The sequence below is a fragment of the Lissotriton vulgaris genome, chromosome 4_1 (assembly GCF_964263255.1).
Source record: "Lissotriton vulgaris chromosome 4_1, aLisVul1.2, whole genome shotgun sequence".
Lineage (NCBI taxonomy): Eukaryota > Metazoa > Chordata > Amphibia > Caudata > Salamandridae > Lissotriton > Lissotriton vulgaris.
This window is the reverse complement of record NC_141691.1, coordinates 1,785,529,642-1,785,551,636: the sequence shown is the minus strand read 5'-3', so window position 1 is coordinate 1,785,551,636 and position 21,995 is coordinate 1,785,529,642. Positions and strand designations below refer to the sequence as shown.

Here is a 21,995-nt window from a genome sequence, read left to right as displayed (position 1 = left end):
ATTAAGAGAAACACATTACTGATTTACTGCAAGAGGATGCTGCGTACTAAATGGCTCGGTATGCTGCTTCTCTGGGACAATTATTCCAAGGGAGGTGGGTTTTTCAGAGTAAGACACATTTGTTAGTGAGTGGCAGGTGCTGGGAAAGAGAACTCTGTGACAAAACACACAAAAAGGAGTGCATTTGTGCACGTACGCAAGGTGTCACAGCTGCACATTGAGATAGGAGAGTATCCACACAACAGACACACAGAAGCCACAAACATAGCCTCTGCTTACGTATTAGAGTAGCTTCGTACATATGCAAATATTGCAGGCTGCTTCAGTTTTTAGAGCAACATCGTTATAAAATTTGAAAATTTACGATATGGTTGCAAAATACCAACGTTGTTTCGCACTAAGTACAACATTTACGCATTAATTAATAATGGTCCTTTTAAGTCCCGCCACAATACCAAGATGGCTGTTGTGTTGGAGCTCAGAGTCAGACCCTCCCGTCGCTCTCTGCTTCCTGTGGCATTGCTCCTCTGTGGTACAATATCTCTGATGCCAGTTCCGGTGCTTTGCTACCGCCCACTGCCATTCCTATAAAGCTACAACAGCGCCACTGGTAGCTCGTGCAACTTCGCACCGGCCCTTGGCTCTCTCCCGTGGCTGAGAGGCAATGGTGTCAGGCTCTTTGAGCAGCACCGGGCACTGCTTAACCGAGGAAGTCTTTGGCACATGATACGCGCATATCATGCCAGTGTTGATGAGACTAGCACCTGAGCTGTAGACAGAGCTTAAGGTAGGAGTAGGCAATTTGATCGTTTTTCCCTAGCAGTCACTCTTAATTTGCTTGAGCAAAATGCACCTGACCAGTGTGAAGAAGTCACAATAATGTGATAGCAAAAAACCAAAAGCATGCCATGCCAGTAAACTCCGCTCTGCCGGTGATAGGCAGAGCTTTTTGCCTAACTCCGTGCTCCAAATAAAGCATGGAGTGCCAAAAATCCTTGAACTTTTCCAGGGCACTACCATGGGAACATAAAAAAAATCCTGCCAGAGCCAAGAAATACTTGTAATCTGCCGGGCAGCCCAACCACGTGTTTGGCGATGTGGTGGCAAATCAATATTTGGTTTATGTCAGAGTATGTTTATCATTTGTATTTATGTAGATGCCTTTTTGTGGTAAGAGATGTACATATATGACCCCAAAAAGTTAAGAAAAATAAAAGAAAGGAGTGGCGGACAGCATACGAAGCAAGAGTTCAGTGTTCTTAAAGTTATTTGCCCTATGGTACTTTTAAAGGTTAAACATTCACTGAAATAATATATCAATTTATGGTATAGAGGGCTCTTTTGCAGTTCATTTGACATTTAGTATAGCAGGACCTTTCTACAGGAACATATGAATTAATGCTACCCAGCACACAGTACCCCATATATTCTTATTCTTCTTATAACTTGTGATTTAGGAAGATGGGCAAACATTAAACTTCTAAAGTACTCTGTTTTTTCTGTTCTATATTTGAATGATGGGATGTAATTTAAGATATGTTATCTGAAAGGGTACTATAACTTACAAAGAAAGCAGCTATATCTATGACTTGGCTTATTTTAAAGTTTATACCAGGTTATACTTGTTTCAGCACACACTGTATTGCAGTCTGCTCCTTTAGTTATTGGTCCCACAAGCAAAACCCTGTAATCAATGGAAGGTCAAAAGTATAAAAATGAAAGAAAAGCCAAAATATGTTTGTAATATACAGTTCCCTAAAGATATCATTATTAAGTGTTAGGTCTGAAATAAATGTATTCCAAAATCCGAGTAAAAACATAGCCATAAGTATGTTTGTAATGTACAAATGCAATTTTTGATGCCATTGCAACAAACATTATTCAGCGACTGATGCAAAATTTGTAGGGGAGGAGAGTATATTAATAAAAAAGGTAAGACGACTTAATATTAAATAGTTTACAAGAAGGACACCCAAAAAAGACTGCAATAAACCAAAACAGAATGTATAACTGGAGATATTCATATACAATTAAAATAGTAAATTGAATAATAATCTCAAACTGTTTTATGCTACTGCCATTATAACATTGGAGATCTGAAGGTATTTTGTACCAGTTTACTGACCCAACTTTACACAATGTTAACAGGTGACAGTGAGATTAATGGAGCTAATACACATTAAGGAACACTACAGTACCCTGTGAACATTCAAATGTAATCATACACAGACTGGGAGGGAGTCCACAAAAACCTAGTGAAGAGGAGATACATAATAAAAACATATAACCATAAGAGGAAATAATAACACAAGAGGAAACCCTAATACTTATGTCAAGTCATGTAACATCGCTCACTTCAGCTGAGGAAGAGCCCCATGAAGAAGCAATCCACACAATGTGGGGGAAGGTCTGTCTTCTTTAACACCTTGGCTGCTAGGTGTTTTCCCCTCCTATGCTGACTTTTCGTCATTCCTACTAATCATGACTAGCTCAGCTCGTCATCAGCACAGCTCAACCGTGCATCATGACGAGCTGAGAAAAATAAGTGCACAATGAAATGTCATAAAGAAAGAAGGATGGAAAGTCATTCGAGAACTACCATCTGTTCAGACGGTGACATATATAGCAGTATGTGATGCACTAATTGCAAAATACTTACTATGAAAACTACACGTTCAATGTAGTGTCCCAAGAGAAAGGAGAACCGATGGCCAACTTCATTGTACAACTACGTCATCTGGTCAAATATTTCGAATTCGACAAGTTGACAGATGAGGATGTAATTCAACTGCATATAACAGAGGAATGTTAGTCAGAATCACTTCAATGACGTCTGTTGCAGAAGAATTCAACTTTGGGGGACATAGAAGAACTGAGAAGACTCAATGACCTAGCTGAAGTACAAGGGAAAGAATTGAAGAAGGCAAAGTGGAAAAGAGTGAACAGGCATTCTGGCAACAGAACTAAGCACAACAGATATCACATGGATGCTCCTGCAATGTAAGATCAGGAAACTGCAATGAAAAAAAGTCAGCCATCATCGCAAAGAAAAGGAAAAGGAATGCTATTGGTGTGGCATTTCGTACCTCCATTACGTGACCTGCTTAGCAATGATACATAATTGTCATAAAGGTGGCAAAGATAATTATGATGAGAAGATGTGGTAAGGTTCACAGCATTATGGACATCAGAAAACGAAGAACCCCAACACTTGGCATCACTCATGTGCATTAAGACACACCAGCAGCAGCACATCAAGGTCACACAGATCTAGGACCATAACAAGAATTAGGAGATCAACTTCTCGGTCATCATCGGATCATTCATGATCATCAGCCTCTCTATTGAGTAACAAATATGGTAGCTCATGAGGAAAGGGGCAGGAACAAATCTCCACACTTACAACTAACAATGGGAACACATCACATCAGCTTCATGAAAGAGAGCAGAGCATCCCTAAACTACATCTGTGCAGCAGAATATGTACAGATGAAAACCAGACCAAAACTACAGGCAGCAAGAGTACAGATATACACTGAGGGCCTGATTACAACTTTGGCCATGCAGCCCCGGGTCCACTACACCACCACACCAACAAAGCAGTGGTCGTGCCACCCGCCAGATTAGAAGTTCCTGTCTTGCGGGTCTGTCTTGGCTTTCCCGCCAAGCACATTGATGCCTCCTGAGCGCTCTAATCGAAATTGGGCGGTCGAGAGACCACTGCCATTTCACCCCACAAGTCTTACATGGCCCATAGATGGCAAAGAAACCACTGGTCTGTAGAGGAAAATTCAAAACAACACTCACCCACCAAGATCGCACCATGGCAGCTGGAGTCATGGATGGAGCAGACCCAGCCAACCACCTTCTAAGACTAGCAACGGCTGCACAACTCAAGTTAATTACAGTCCTGTATGTAGTGGAGGATGTACCACTGGTAGTCAGGAGAAACCCCAAACTAATCATGGGACTGGGAAAAGTGATGAACTTCATAGTTGGTCAATATGTCAATGATCAAATCAGAGCCAGTAGCCCGACAACACAGAAGAATACTATCCCAAGTGAAATACAGAAGGACAGCTGCAGTTTGTGTGCAGTCATGACAGCTTTGGAGTATACTCAACAGCTGTGATCTTTCAGGAGGTCATCTGATGAACCATCAGTACTATTATAAACACCCTCAACTACAGTGATGAAATTGTAGTGTTCAGAACGACAACAAAAGAACATGACCAGGCACTGAAACAATTGTGCAAAATTCTTCAGAAAGCCAACCTTAAGCTTTAACATGACTATGTGGGAATTTCACAAGCCTCTGCAATAATTCTAAGGCCATATTTTCTCAAACTAAGGCACGCGACCAGACAAAGACAAAATAAAAGCACTCAAGACTCCAGCACCTTAAGATGTAGCGGACATCAGATCTTTTCTGGAACTTCCAGATATTTGTGTTTGGAAATGATTTCAAAATATTAACAAATCACAAACCGTTAACAACAATTTTTGGCAGCCCTCAATCGAAAATGCCACAAAAATAGCGAGGTGGAAAACACATCTGTAAGAGTATTCACACTCCATTTGGCACAGGCTGTGTAAAGAAAACCACCCAGTAGAACACATGCCATAGAAGAAAAGCACACCTTCACCTGGGGCAGAACTTTGTAACGAGCCACGCAGCCCAACCGGTGTTTGGACAAAATATCAGATTAGAACTATTGAGATGCAGAAATATCAGTAAAAATGATCATGATACAAAAATATTGTGATGCAGAAATATAATTGTCAAGAATATCTATTTTTCAGGTAATATCGTTGTTACTATTGTTTTCAGCAATATATACAAAAATATTGTTTTTTAATTATCTTCATGTGTGTTGGTTCACATATTAATGGTATATGTTATTATTGGTTGTATAATTGTTAATAATATTTTGAAATATAGTTTGAAATTTTTAAAGTGATTTATAATTTTTTATGTAATTTATAATAATAATTTATATTGTCGGTTTGTGAGCGGTGGAGGGTGAGAAGCGAATTAATTATAATGAATGAAATAATAATGTATTATTAAATTGATTAATAAATGTGCAAGTGATTAACAATTACATTTTTAAAGTTATATATTAGGGGCATGCTTCTGGGTTTTTAGGGGTAAAGGATGGGAAGTTAATTAAGTAATATTTACATAACAATTAACAGTTTATTATTAGTTAATTGATTGATAAATATGTACTTTATGTAATAATTCTATTTTTTAAGTTATATATTAGTTGCAGGCGATTGGGTTTATAGGGGTATGTGGTGGGAAGTTAAGTACCTATCAATTAACAATTAATTATGAATTTATTATTCCTTATTTAATAGATTAATAAATATGTACATTGTGTAATCATTATCTTGTTTAAGTTATATATTTGGTGTGGGCTGTTGGGCTTGTAGGGTATAGTGTGGTAAGTTAATTAAATAGTAATGAATTAACAATTAATTCATTATTTTATTGATTATTTATTTTTAAAATTGTGTCATAATTGTATTTTTTAAATTATATATTGTATGTGTGGGCTGTTGGGTTTGTAGGGGTATAGTGTGGGAATTTAAATAAATAATAATACATTAACAATTCATAATTCATTATTTAATTAATTATTGCTTATTTTGATTGTGTAATATTTGAACTTTTTTAAGTCATATAGTGTGTGTGTGTGGGCGGCTGGGTTTGTAGGGGTATATGGTGGGACGTTAATCATTAATTCACGATTTATTTAATAATTATGAATTAATATTTAATTAATTAATAATTATGTTGATTGTATTACAGTTATTTATTTTAGTTATATTTTAACTGTGGGTTGGTACATTTGTGGGGGTATATTGTGTTAAGATGTTTACTAATCATGTTCAATACTTACTTAATTGTTTTATACATATATATATATATATATTTCTCACCATTCTCTTTGCAGAGGAGAATTAGCCGCACACCAACAACGAAGCTTGCATCCTTGTATTCTTAATTCTGTGGCAGTCTTGACATGTTTCGTTCTTCTTAGAACTTTCTCAAAGGTTATGCCTCGCGGAAATTACATCACTGCTGATGATCGTGAACCAAACAGGGAAAATGCACTTGATTTATTTCTCGCCCACGGTTCAACGCCCCCAGTGAGCTGCCGTACATTATGGTGCTTGTGGCTCACAGCATTTTCTTTTCCTTTTAACCCTCCATTGGGAAATTTATTCGGACGCTTTAAGATGAATGCTAAGTTCGTTGTGCCTCATGCAAACCCATTTTAAAGGCTTATATATATATATTCACTGAAAAAACCATAGGTTTAAGGGGTTATATAGTTAGCTGGACATTTCACTAATACAAAACCATTGAAATTCCTCGGTTATAGTTAGTTGTACTAACTGTAACTCTCGAGCCCGCTATCCACTGGTGATGATGTCACATATTACATCATTCATGACATGGTCAGTGACATCACTGATGACCTCACTGATGACATCTCAAATCACTTCACTGATTACATCATCCAGTGAATGTGGTTTGGTTCCATAATTAAATTAGTATTATATATATCAATCTGCATTGAAGAATGAGTGGATGTATAAGTGTCTGTATGGACGATTTAGTAGCAGTGTGATTGACAGTTTACTTGACAAATTTATAGTGTCTCACTAAATACATTGAATAGTGACTAAACTGTGTGAATATCTAAATGACTTTCTCACTTGTTGTATAAACTGCTGCACCATTTGGTTACTAGCTACATGAAAGTCTATATTAGTTATTGATTAGTTAACTTATTAGTTAGAGACCCCTGGTATGTATTGAGAGGGGGGAATTGTAGTCCTGAAGCACAAATTTGAAGGGTATTACGCCACTACATGCATAGTACATAGCACTTTAAATCACTCTATTCCCTAAAGCCTGGCTCACTACATGAGTACATGGTTACTGACTGAATGATTACACTAATATAAGTAAAGACACTGGGTGAATTCTTAATTGGTTCACTTTTGCTTCAGTGAATGAATTACTACTTGGTACTGAAAGACTCATTTTGAAATTGCAACAGCAGTCACACTGTGTTTGCTGGAGTATATAGATACTGACTGGGGAATTGTAGGCCTAAAGCACAAGTGTAAAGGTGGTTACACCACTACTTGCATAAAGCATAGTAGTTTGAAGCACTGCATACCCTAAAGCCTGGGTTACACACTTATGTAACTACAAACACATCAACCAACTAAATCATACTCTCTCAATTTTGCCAAATGGACACTGATTCATAGTGTGATTCTAGACAAATAACAGTATCCCTTGCAGTGTACACAGAAAGATGAAAAATATTATATAAATAAATGTATTAAAACTCGCAGTAATGGATTTAAATAAATTAATAGTCTGATATAAATTAGAATATGGCCGCGATACCCGCCACCCCCTCTCAACACACTCCCCAAGGATGGGAAACCGGAAACAGTTCTGAACTTTTGGAAGACGGGAGGGAGTGACCCTCCCGGCCGTATTTATTAAAATATGAAACAAAATTAAAACATTAAAATAACAGTTTCATATTATGTACAATTTCATTACCACATTGCGATGTTTGGCTAACCTTAACATATTCTCTAATACAAAGGTTCTCCTAGCCGAACTAACATCCTACAAAACATTAACTTGAAATTTTGAAATTGTACATCCTAACGTTTAAGGGCCAACGGCAAGGTCGTAACCGGTGTCAAGATCCCTAAACCCGAAATATCCCCCTCACTTGTGAGGGGCGACCGCACAGAGGTGTACCTCAAGTGCAACTACCAATTTCCCTTGACTTGACGGGGGCCCCAATAAACTCGACGCCACTTAAAGGTCGTTCGAGGACTCGTGTGAGGTATCTAGAAGGTAGTGTAGACCCCCTCCCAAACCCCACACAACTTACCACATCTGCCGTCGCAGATATCCTGGCCCCGGGAAATTCCCCAGGAGGGGGCTGTAGCCCCTCCTACCCAGGAAGGGGCCTTGACCGCCTTTCCTTTCCTTTCGGCGTCCCATCCTTAGAAGGGACCGCCTACCCGTTGAGGGGCCAATGGCCACCTCCCTCGAGCGCTCCCATCCGTAATGGGTGACGCCCACTCATAGGGATCTACCAATTAGTGCTCACCGATCATGACCTTACCGCCCGACCAAAAATAAATACGACAATTTAACTAAATTACTCAATTACAAAACAACCATAAACCATTTCACGTATGATTACTGATATGTGTTTAGGTTAATGAAGAATAATAAAAAAAGTTTTACAAAAGAAAGGAAGTTACTAAAATGTAAAAAAAAAGGGGAATGAATGTTAATAATTGTTTTGAAAAAAGGAACCTATAGAAATACTTTAATAAGAAAAACGAGTTAAATAAAGCTTTTTAGAAAGTATACAAAAGTTTAAAAGTATGGAAAAAGGCACATTCACATAAACACGTGACGCACTAAAACAGTGGAAATGAGAACACCCGTCAACTGAAAAACGTGACTTAAAAGTGGGAGGAGCAATTGAATCCCATAGACTGTTAAGTAACCAAAAAGTATATAAACCACACCCGTGGGATAATTAGTTTCCTTTCACAGGATCAATACGGGCGAAGAAACTACGAGCAAGGTAATGATTCGGGGCTGTGGAAGCATCTTGAGAATATCCTTCATTTCTTCAGAGGGAACATATTGCTATTGTATATTTAAAACTACATTAAACATTATCGTACTTTCAGAGGAGTTGGATGAATTTAGAAGGAGGAAGCAAAGAATATCGAAAAGAGGTAAATTATCTGAATGGGTATATGTTTGATATTTTTAAAAAAGAAAGAAAAACAATTTAAATGATTATAGAATGTGGTATGATTACGTTTGAATATAATATAATAACAAATAGATGAAAGAACCATTACAAGAAATATAAGTTAATTAAGAAATGACTATGTGCAAAGTAATGATTAGGAGTGATGCCATCATCTTCAATTTATCTTTCCTTTCCACAGAGGGATCATATTGTTAAATATATTTTAAATTTATATATAACTTTATGATCCTTCAACTGGAGTTGGATGACTTTCAACAGAGGATTTCAAACAATAATAAATAATATTTTTTTAGTTTGCAAGTATTTCTTAATGTTTGAAAAATGTAGTACAAATAAACTATCGATGATAAAACGATATACTTTGGAATAAAAGAGAATACTCTTTATCTTCTAGAGTGAAAATGGGCTAAAAGATTTTATATTGAGTAGTGCTTTCACCAATTTTCACTCGTGAAGAACAGGAGGATTATCTTCGCAAGCACTTTTTTTGAAAAAATAATATAATTGTGGCTTCAAATGTTGATAATTCTTTCAATTTTTAAAAATAATTGTTAAATGTAATATTGAAATGAAATGTACATAAAAAAAGAAAGATGAAGTAGTGATGGAGTGTTTGTCGTAGAACTTCTATTCTATTTTATCTGAAAGTAAGAAAAGGCCAAACATTTCAATAAAAATGATGGGGCAATACTTATATAATGTAAACATAAGGAATAAGTGCTTATGATTAAAAAAAATGTAGTCTAACGCGTGATACCAATGAATGGAAAAAGATTTTGCATTTCACCCATGTGATGAATACAAAAGACTCAATAAAAATATTTTGAAAACTTGTGCATTTTTCTTTCAAGGAGGGTTTGAAGAATTATACATTTAATGAAAGGACAAATTACTGTAAGCTAAAGGAGAAAAGACAGCACAATTATGATAGATTAAAAAATAGAATAATATTTTTAAATACCTTCACAGTCAACAAACTCGTAAGCACAGTAGACAGTTTAAATTAAAAACACCCTACCACAACTGGGGGCATATTATCAACAAGGGTTTGAGAAGCATTGTAAAATAAAGTGCACCACAAAATGGGCTACGTACATGGTGAGGGTCTCATAACGTCACATAGAAAAAACAAGCCAATCAACATTAGGATCAGGAAGGTAGAGTTAACCACACAACAGCCAATCAAATGTTTTTCAAAATCTGCACAATGAAAAGGGATTGGTCGGTAACACGTCTCCTTACAATGCTTCACAACCAATGAAAAAAGACGTGTAGAAAGTTTCTGTTTCTAACATACAAGCAAATCGGATGACATTGCAAGTAGATGCAGCGTGAGGCAATTATTGAAGATTACTTGCTTTCGCAAAGACCCCAAAAGGCTTCTTGCAGCATAAGTACGCACTTATCTGCCAGACCCCATTTAATGATTAACCAGGCTCTCAAGCCTAAACACGTCAGAAATCATCTGTCATCACTTTCTCTTCTTCCAGGTTCACCGTGAAAGTGCATGTCTCCTTCTCTTTTATCTCCTTTCTTTTTCATAGTAATTGTTACTCATACATTATCCAGCAAATACCCCACAGATGCAACCCTCTCAATTTGCAATAGTAATCGTTACTCAGACACTATCTAACACATAAACTACAGATACACCCTCCTGGAGTTAGAATTGTAATTGTTGCCCCTACACTAAGATGCACTTACCCTACAGATGCACCCTGCTCTCTCTTTCAAAATCCAAACAGATTTAGAAAAACCCTTGCACCACTTTTGCGTCAGTTTTCCCATCTTAAAAGTAATACGGGGAACTAGCAGGACCGTGGAGACATTGTGGCTCCCCCCACGGTCCCCAACTTTTTTATAAGACTCTGGGTTAGGGTCCCTGGGGATATTAGAAATGACTGATAGGGGCTATTTTTACGGAAAAATGAGAAGTTGCGCACCCAGCGCAGCGCTCAGTGTGGCCCCTTGGTGTAAACGCACTGGATGCATGACTCATAATCTGTAGGGGGTGCACAACTCCAGCGCCTTTGCTGCACAATTTCTACGCGTTTTTGGAGCCGGCATTGCTTTTCCACATGGGGAGCTACTAACATGCAACTCCCCATGTGGAAAAGCAATCTGAGTTACATTTTGAAAGAGAGAACAGATTTCCTTGCTCTGGGAGGGCGGGATGGAAACCCCGGGACACTGCAGGAGCCGGCCCTCGCACAATACATAAAGCCCCGGGGAGTGGTGATCTCCGGGTTAGGTTAGGGGTGAAGCCCTGGGGGGTAATGAAGCCCTCGAGTGCTCCAAGAGGGGGGCCACACAGTACCCCTCCCACAATACAGAAAGCCCCGGGGGGTGGTGGTCCCAGCGGCTTTGGGAATCTTGGACCCTTCCCCCCACCATTTTCTTTTTAGCCCCGAGGGGTGATGATCCCCAGAGCTGGGGGGCCCCCCATAAAATTGAATAATTTTACCCCCGGTATTTAATCCGCCCGGGGCTAATTATAAAAAAAGGTCAGTCTTAATTTATTTATTTTACGGCACAGTCTGCGCACCCTACACGCACCTGTCGGGCTTAAAAAAAATAAACATTGTGGGCCCTGGGGGTCCTTCTGGGACCCCATAAGAAGGTCTAGAGGCTAAAATAATTTCTACCCTGCCCCCTTTCTCCATTTTACACACATATTCCACTGACTTCCTCATCCTCGCTTCTACCGAGGCACAAAATGGCTGCCAACAGTTCCTGGTTTCGAATGTTGACAGCCAATTAGCATTCATCGCGTGATCAGAAGGGTGCGCTTATGGTACGATGACAATCCTCGCACAATCCACGGATCCACGGCACCCATAGATATATAAATGACTTCAACTGTAATTTTCTCAGAAACTACGGAACAGATAGCCACCATATAAGCAAAAGGCACAAGTCTGAACTGACGACTACCTCTTTGCCAAATTTGGCGTAATTCCATTCAGTCGTTCAAACTGTAGCTGTGGCTAAAGGTCCAATGGAAAATAGCATGGGGACCACACTATTTTCTCGGCCCCCACTTGACGAATCACCCCAAAACTTTCAGAATAGGAGCGGACCAGAGCTGGCCAAAGTCTGGAAAGTTTTTCGAAGATTCATCAATCGGCGCTAAAGTTATTGGGAATAGAATGTTGTGGATTTCCTATGCATAATAGGTCCTAACTATAACTACCTACCGGCGATCGCCAGTAGGTAATAGATATCCAGGTATTTCGCTTCATTTGCGCACTGTTTCGCAGGCAGACAAATGGATATGGACCACAGTTTGGTGCCAAATTTTATTTTATGCAAAAGGTCGCCATGAGGCGTTTGCACCCTTTCCACAGGCCTTGTTCATATAGATATATATATATATCAAGGAAATTGAAATCCCGATCAGGTAGGAAGCAGCACACCCGTTTCAGCCAAGGAAGTTTATTGAAGCAGTAACTTCCCAATCGAGATTTGGATTTACTTGATATATGTGGCTTCTGCCGACAAGGCTGGCACCAAGGATTTACCGGCAGGAGCACAGCGTAACATGCAGAATTCCTTTGAATTGCATAATATATATATATATATATATTCCAACGGTACAGTTGCCTGCTATGAAGGAAGCCTCACGAGAAGGTAAGTGTTCTGCCACATTTTATTCAACAAGGGAAGCAGGGATTGAGTGTATCTTCCAGAATGTCAGGTCAACTTTTCACAGTGTTACTCATCATCGTTTGTAGCCCTGTCATCCTTAGGGTGCTCTTCCCCCCAAACATTTTGCCTGCTTAACATCTCCTTTTGCTGTATCGTTTTGTTGGCCTTAGGACTCTGAGTACTCTATCATTGCTGACCAGTGCTAAAGTGCATGTGGACTCTCCTAAACATTGTGACATTAGTTTATACCCAAGTGGCATATTTAGTTTAATTATACATCCCTTGTAAAGTGGTCTACCATATACCTATGGCCTGTAATCTAAATGCTACTAATGGGCCTCCAGCACTGGTTGTGCCACCCATGCAGGTAGTTTTTCAAACTTGTCACATGCCTGCCATTGCAAGGCCTGTGTGCGCAGTATACTGCCATTTTGACCTGGCATTTAAAATCACTTGCACATCCTTAAACCTCCCTTTTATTACAGATAAGTTACCCCTTAAGGTTGGTCCTAGGTAGCCCTCAGGGCAACGTGCTTTGTAACTAAAAGGTAGGACATGTACTTTTAAGTTTTACATGTCCTTGTAGTGATAAACAGCTACATTCGTTTTTCACTCCTGTGATGCCACTCCTCTCTAGTGTTGGGAATTCCTTAAAACACTTTAAAGCTGTAATTCCTGCTTAGAAAGAAGTAGCTGCATAATGTTTTATATCTTTAGTAAAAAAGATAATGATAAATCCTCTTAACTGCTAAAGTGTATTTAACATTACTGCTTTAGAAATGCACCTTTTAGAAAGTGGCATTTTTTTCTGCTCTTACTGTTCTGTGTGCCTTGCACCCTGTCTCCTATACAGGTCTGGGGTAGGTGACAGTGTCACTTGTCCATTCCCATCCCCATCCCATCCAAAGACAGCCATAAACACATGAAGGGTGAGTGTGACAGGGAATTCATGTGCATCCATCTGCATTTTGATAGCTCTTCCTGATGAGGAAGAAGGGGGACTGACATTTACACCTGAATAGGCAGTGTCCTGTTTCCCACACAAAGGGCTCATTAACCCCTACTAATAGTCTGGAGCCAGGCCTGGTATGGAAGGGGGACCTGTGCATTTAAGGGGCCTGCTTTGAAGTCATCTCCACTTCAAAGGCACAACTGTATAAATACTGGGGATCCAACCCTACCAAAACAGTGCACTACTGAACCTGTGAGAACTCCCCTGGGAGTAAAAAGTGCTGTGCCACACAGATTGCCACTCTGCTTGACTGCAGCTCTGGAAGAATGCTTTTCTGCTGCCCTCTGATCTCCACCCTGTTGAGGACTAGGAATAGACCCATCTCACTTGAACCTCTGCCAATCCAGTCTTGAGACCTTGAAAGGGGATTTCTTCTGTACAGAACTACCAAAATTGCTGCAGTCATGACTTTGCACCAATCCGAATCGACACAGTGCCCTTAAACACTGACGCAGTAGCCAATCGAGGTCATTGCCTCAATGGACTGCGCCACGCTTCCTTTTATTCTGAAGCAAAGTTCATGAATCGTATACAACTTCAATCTTTTACATGAGATTGTACATTTTATTGTACATAACGCTTGACGAAGGGTGTTAAACACATCCGAAGTGCATTGGGATTGATTATCTTCATGACTGTAAAGAAGACGCATGTTACAGCTTGAAGTTGTATACGATTCATGAATTTTCCTTCAGAATAAAAGGAAGCGTGGCGAAGGAAAGACGAATGGAGTCGGTGTTCTTTGTTGAACTCCCGAAGCATTGAGAAATATTTTCTTGTTTAGATTGAGTACTATGAAAAATTTGCAAAGCGGCATCAAGTTTGATAAATAGATTGTTGACACACTCATTCATAAGTGTCACAGATAGTGCACACTCTGTCTAGGACTGTTGGGCCCTAGTCAGTTTTTCACTTTCTAAACGTGACATTTCTAAAATTGTAATGTTAAGTACAACTTTACCAATATAGAGGATTTATCATTACCATTCCAAAAATATGAAACATGATGCAGCTACTCCTTTCTAATCAGAAATTGCAACTAAAAGTGTTTTAAGGAATTCCCAATGCTAGCCTAAGAGAGAAGTAGGCCTCACAGTAGTGAAAAGCAAATGTAGTTGTTTGTCACTACCAAGACTTGTAAAACATGTCCTACCTTTTCATTACACAGCACCCTACCCTAAGCGCTACTTAAGGCCTATCTTTTGGGTGATTTACATGTAATAAAAGGGGAGGTTATGGCCTGGCAAGAGGTTTTAAATGCCAAGTCGAAGTGCCAGTAAACTGCACACACTCCTTGCAATAGCCAGGTTTGAAAGGCTACTTGTGTGGGTGGCACAGCCAGTGCTGCAGGACCACTAGTACCATTTAGATTACAGGCCCTTGGTATATGGTATACAACTTTACAAGGGACATATAAGTAAACTAAATATACCACTTGGGTATACACCAATGTCACCATGAGTAGTACTCTTTGATATAGTCTTTGATATTGACGCTTCCTGTATACAAGGTACTTTTTCAGCGGTACCTGCTTGAGTCCTTTAGCTGGCCTGCCCACCATCACGGTCAGCCTGAACTTTGGATTTACCCCAGTCCAGCTCAACCTCAGCGATATTTGCTTCTAAGCACTGCTTATTGATTAATTCATACCTCCAGTTCTGCTAATATGATTTTTATTGTTTTGGTTTTGTTTTACTCATAACATTATTGTACATATTGCTAAACCTGTGTGTAGTCTTTTTGTGGTGCTTTCATTGTGGTTCTGTGTGTGTGTTGCACAAATACTATATATATTGCCTCTTTAGATAAGCCTGCCTGCTCTGTGGCAAGCTTCCAGAAGGTGAGCACAGCTTATCTTTTAGTGTTTATCTAGTTTACCCTGACTAGAGTGAAGGTTCCTGCTTGGACAGGGTGCACACCTCTGCCAACCAGAAGCCCCCAGTTCTAACAATCTTCTTCTAGAAGCAACTTAGCCTTCTTATATTTTCAGGCAACTCTTAATTCTTTTTATAAAGACAGGGCAAGAGTTTATGTAATTAGTACAAATATGTTCTGTTCATTTTCACTATTCTCACAGCAAGCAACGTCAATTATGCATAGGCCACTTACGTGTTACAAGACACGTGCAAGAATAATTGAAGTCTGCTTATTGATGTTTGTTATCACAAATATCTGTCGCATATGCTGAGTAAGGCACATAAAATAATTAATAAATGTTATTACTTCCACACTTAACTTCCACATTTTTATTGATTTCCTTAGGATGGTGGTTTGATGCTTGTGGGCCGTCCAACCTCAACGGAGTGTACTACAATGCTGGACAAAATCATGGGAAGTTGAATGGAATAAAGTGGCACTATTTCAAAGGACCGAGTTATTCATTACGTTCTACTACTATGATGATCCGACCTTCAGACTTTTAATCACCTCCAGAAAAGGTGGAAACTTAACACCTGCGGAACTTTTTGTCAAGCCTTAAGAAGACAATAGTAGGGACTTCTTGCCTAGAAGAGTTTGCCGTGTTTGCAAGGTGCCTGTTATTGGTCGTATGTGACTATAGATGGAACACGGGACCTACAGTTGATCTTTAGAAAGTTTGAATAAAGGCCACTTGACTGATTGATTCTGAAATGGAAGATAATGGCGGAAGTCATGGTCTCTTGTTCATCTGATCAAAGGATCTCTCCTATTAGTATTGTCTCGACGCTGTACATGGATCTAAAGCAAGAAAGCTCTTAGACTTTGAAGAACAAAACACATTCCTACTAACTGAAATTACAAACTGGTTGAATTTGAGTAATGTTAAGTGATCGATGCAAGAAAATGGAGATGCAACTTTACCTTGAGAAATGAGTACTTTTAGGAGCCGGCAGATCTGTGATTGAAGGATTCCAGAAAGCAGGATCAAATATAAACAACGTTTCAGTAAACCTTCGAACACATATTAAAGAATGCCTTGGTGGATAAGTTGATTAATATGGTGCTCTATGATGAAAGCAATATATGAACAATCTAATCTGCCTCAAGGCAATGCCAACAGTATATGCCAACCGTATATGCAGAATATCCAAATGTAGCCACTGAGAGAACTCTAAGATAGCATTTATACATGCTAGGACTATGTTTTATGAGTGTTGCTGCTTTTCTGCCAACTCTTTTCGCCTTGTCAATTTAAAAATATAGAAATACAATTAATGTGAAATATTAAAAAATGTGTTATTTTGCTGAGCATCTTTGCATGCATTTTAGCATTTTAACTTGTACAGAAAAGGCATCACCATTTCTTTCTGAGTTCATCTGTACCCCTGTTGGTTTACACATTTAAAAAGAGTATCTGTTGTACACTTTTAAACATTTTTGCATTCTATCAGCTGTTAGTCCGTCTTCTGATTTGCTTCCATTCTTAATTTCCTGACAACAATATGTATGGTAATGCATAAACTTGTGTGACGTTAGGAATGCTCACATTGATGTAAAAAACTTCACTACATTTTACTGACAACATGTAAAGAACCAGGCTAGTCGCCAATGGGAAGAATTGCTATATATCAAACTAATATTTCCAAATAACTTTAGGATCCAATTGAGATAATCAGTTTTGTATGGGCAAAGGTAGGAATGACTGTACCTTGTTTCTTTGACTGTTGAAGTAAATTGCTCATTGGAAATGAATAACTGATAATAAAATGACTGACGTGTCCCACCACCAAGAAGAGATATGCTGTAAATACAGATCAATTTCAGCGTTCTGTGCAGATATCTAAGTAAAATATGTGCTGTTACACCATCATTACGTTAAAGAAATAATTTGCAAACTGCTATTTCTGCGTAAACAATAATGCGGTGATGAAGTAGGTACTTTACGTATTAACACATATAACATGTTTGCTTGCAATCTCGTTGTTCCTCGTACATAGTTGGATGTTAATGTCACTTAGGAAATGTCTAAACTGTTTTCTGAACTAAGTACTGCCATTCTGTCAATGACAGGCTGTAAATTTGTTAGTGTGTGAATTTTGGTGATTTATTTTACATCAGTTATGCCCTTATATTAGGAGAATACAATATGTTGTAAATGTGAACGTTGGGTATTTTGTTGGGAAGTAAAAGGCTCTTTGTACGTGTGTATAAATAACATTATATTAAGAATTATGTGTAAGTATATGTTGCTAATAAATTGTTCTCCAACTCCCTGGTCAGCGCTGCTTCACAGGTTCTGTTAAATTACATTTGGAAAATTACTCCATTCCCTTTATCTTTGAATCTGATCTGACAGATTGCTAGTCTGGGTACTTACAGTGTTTATATTGAGTCATTCTAGTAAAAATCACACCTTTTAAAAAAATTTAAAAGCTTTCATTTACTGTTTGTTTATTTATCCCAGTGTGAGAATGGGGTTATGGTTCCTGGTACTTTATAATAAAAACATTTTCAAAATATTCACAGGCTGCATATTTCTCTATAGCAAAATGATGTATTTGCATATACGTGGAAAGGGACCAATGTTGAAAATATGTAACATTTTGATTTTCAGTACTTTAGGCATATTAAAAAACATTTCATGATATACATTTTTACACACGAAATTTAATGTATTCAGAAATGTGTATGTTTATTTGAAAAACGTTTTTTTTTCATAGTATTAGAGCTCAATGTATGGTATTGGTCTACAAAATAAAAAAAACAATGACAAAATCAACACTTCTGGGCTTACGATGGTAATGCATCCAGATTCATGCTATTTATGTGATTTACCGCCTGATTCATGAAGCAAAATTGCACTCGCAAAGGGCAAGATTCTCAGAATCTTGCCTTTTGCGAGTGCAATTTTGGCATTTGGGATTCACAATCCCAAATGCTAAAATCGCTAATGAGGAATTAGCAAATATGCGAGGATTAGCATTTAAGGAATCTCTATTAGAGATTCCTTAAATGCTATTCATGACACTTGCAAAAATTGCGATTTAGCAAAATTGGGCCGCTATTTACCGAGAGGTCAGACCTCTCGGTAAATAGCAAAAACATAGAAAAATGCTTTTAAAAGCATTTTTCTAAGTTGCATGTTGCACACACACATGTCCTTTGGACATGTGTGTGCGCAACACCTGTTCAAATGTGCATTTTAGGGGTGCTACAGGGTGTCCTTTGGACACCCCTGGCACCCTTAAAATCGCTATCTGATTTGCGAGTAGCAAATTGCTACTCGCAAATAAGGGATACTCCCCATTCATTCCTATGGGCCTTTTGGCCCATAGGATTGAATGGGGAGAAATTCCTTTTTTTGCGAGTAGCAAATTGCTACTCGCAAATAGAGAACATGTAGGAATCGCTATTGATTTGGCAATTCCTACATGAATGCCGTTTTGCGTGTCCTCAATAGCGAGTCGCTATGATTCGCTATTAGGGCCACGCAAAACGGCCCGTACATGAATCAGGCTGTTAGCACTTACAGCCTTATTCATGAAGGCTAAATCGGCTCGCAAAGGGCCGGATTCTGAGAATCCGGCCCTTTGCGAGTGCGATTTTTGCTTTTGGGATTCAGCATACCAAAAGCAAAAATCGCTAATTGCGATGTCGCAAATGTGCGAGGAAATGACATTTAAGGAATCTCTGTTTGAGATTCCTTAAATGCCATTCAACATCCTATTTCAATTTGCGATTTCGCTATTTCTAGGCGCAATTTACCGCGAGGTCAGACCTCGCGGTAAATTGCGAAAACTCAGAAAAATGCATTTAAATGCATTTTTCTGAGTTGCATGTTACACACACACATGTCCTTTGGACATGTGTGTGTGCAACACCTGTGTCACAGATCATTTGAGGGGTGCTACAGGGTGTGCTGAGGACACCCCTGGCACCCTTCAAATCGCAATCTTATTTGCGATTAGCTAATTGCTAATCGCAAATAAGGAATACTCCCCATTCATTCCTATGGGCCTTTTGGCCCATAGGAATGAATGGCGAGTTATTCCTTATTTGCGATTAGCAATTTGCTAATCGCAAATAAGGAATCAGTAGGAATCGCATTTTATTATGCGAATCCTACATGATTACCGTTTTGCGAGTCCTTAATAGCGAATCGCTATGATTCGCTATTAGGGGCTCGCAAAACGGCCCCTTCATGAATTAGGCTGTTAAAGCCATACCTATTAGCTTTATCAGTGGTAGATGTCTAGAGAGTAAGCAGCACAAGAATTCAGCACCACAGCCTTTTACTAGGTGTTTTGAGAGTGAACTGCAGAGGTGTGCATTATCTGTGGCTATTATTAGCTGACCAGGTATCAAAAAAGAGCATTATCATTGCAATATCATTTTCTAAAATATTTATTGAATGAGTAAGTACTTATATTACCGAAACAAGATTTATTGTTTCTCTAAAACTATTACATTGTAGATGGGCCAAAATAGTCCATCTAACCAGCAACAAAGACACAGGCCCAAAACCAACAACATAGAAGAGTACAGAGCAACATTGAAGAACGACCTCAATGTAGCATAAAACACATGAAGCAAGACTACATGTCAAGACTGCTGCTGAGACCAGGACTAGACAGCACACAAGGGAGTACATGAAACCGTGGAAGGAGAAGGACAGGGTTGTAGATGACGACCGGAACAGATTAGTATGAACTGAGAGAGGCATGAATTGGATAATGCCCCGGGTACTTACCAATAATCTTCATTAATTCCTCGCCACAGTAATTACTAATGAGCATTCTGCTCCCATAGAAACTCCAAGCAAAAATTATCATACTAGTCTCCCTATCCCTCCAATATGGCCCCCAGTGGCAACCACAAATCACATAAAAGGATACAAGATCCACACTACGACCTGTAAACCAAAGCAGTATACATGAAGCCACAACAGAGGGCCGGAAGGGAAGGGAAACCATACTGTGGCGAGGAAGACTAGGACTCGGAGTAATGAAGATTAAGTAACCAGAGCATTACCTCCTCGTCCGTCTTCCTCGCCACAGTAATTACTAATGAGCAGATACTAAAGCAATATCAGCTTCATGGAAAAGAATGTTTAATGTTTAATGTTTAATGTTTAAAGATTTCTAAAGCACATCGCTGCCCGTGAGCATCCCAGCGCTGATGATAGACACAAGCGAAAACAGAAGGAGAGAGTTACGGGTACAGCCAAGTCTTTAGAAGTTTGCGAAAGGGAAGGAGGTTGGGTTGGGCACGTAGGTCCAGAGGGAGTGAGTTCCACAATTTAGAAGCGTTGTACGAGAAATGCCGGCCTCCAGAACGTGCCCTCTTGATCCTGGGCGTCAAGGTCAAATGGAGGTTCGTGGATCGGAGGATTCTGGGAGTAGTGTAAGGGACAATGAGGTCTTTGAGGATGGGTGGAGCTTTACCATGGAGTATTTTATGTGTTAGGCAGAGGGCCTTGAAATGCACTCTTTCCAGTACAGGGAGCCAATGTAGTGCTCTGATGGCCGGTTTGGCCGAGCAGCGATTGTTAGTGTCAGTCAGGATCCGAGCAGCCGTATTTTGCACTACTTGGAGTTTGGCTGTCACTTTCTTCGGTGCACCAAGGTAGAGGGCATTTTCGTAGTCCAATCTGGACAATATCAGGCCCTGGATTAGGAGCTTCCTCGACTGAAAAGGGAGCAGCGGAAGGATCTTACGAGAAGTGCGGAGGAGACCATAACAAGCTCCAGCCGTTTTCCTTGCTTGGGTGTTCAGGGTGAGCTCCTGGTCCAACCAAATCCCTAGACTTTTGATGTCGGATTTAGGGGTTGGGGCGGACCCATTCAGGGGGGCCACAATGTCTCTGGGCGGAAATGAGACTGATTGCCCATCACCATTATCTCCGTCACTGTCACTGTTCAGTTACAGGTGGGACCTGTCCATCCAACTAACTATATCTCCTAGGCAGGAATGCAGATCGATGGTGGGATTTTCCTGATGGCTAAGTGATACTACAAGTTGGGTATCATCTGCGTATGTCAGTAGTTTAATTCCATACGGGGTGACATTTTTTTCGAGGGGGGACATATACACGTTGAAGAGCGTAGGGCTCAAAGATGAGCCCTGCGGCACTCCGCAGTGTATTGGGGTCTCTTTGGAGATGTAATTATCCTCCGCCACCTGAAAGGAGCGACTGTGTAGGAAAGATCTTAGCCAGGATAAGGCAAGTCCTGAAATACCTAGATCCCTGAGCCCTTGGACCAGAGTACGGTGGTTGACAGTGTCGAAGGCCACGCTAAGATCCAGGAGGATCACTGCCACTGATCCGTCTGCATCGATGAGCTTCCTGGCCTCTTCGACTAACGCCACCATCACGGTCTCAGTGCCCTGACCCGGACGAATGCCTGTCTGTGAGGGTTTAAGCAGTTCACTGGACTCAAGGTAGTTGGATAACTGGCTGTTGATACATTTTTCTGCCATCTTGCTAATGCTAGGAAGAAGAGAGATCGGCCTAAAGTTGGTCAAGTTTAGGGGATCAAGATTGTTTTTTTTTAGTAGAGCCT

General features: G+C 39.6%; 1 protein-coding gene across 1 annotated transcript in view; it reads left to right on the top strand.

Moving 5' to 3' along the window:
* Positions 1-17,951, top strand: part of ANGPT1 (angiopoietin 1) — a 1,006,072-nt gene extending 988,121 nt beyond the window's left edge. Inside the window, exon 9 of the mRNA XM_086966113.1 lies at positions 15,775-17,951. Within this exon, the coding sequence (XP_086822239.1) occupies positions 15,775-15,935 (161 nt within the window). The 3' untranslated portion in view covers positions 15,936-17,951. The remainder of the gene's footprint in view (positions 1-15,774) is intronic.
* Positions 17,952-21,995: the final 4,044 nt, after the last annotated feature.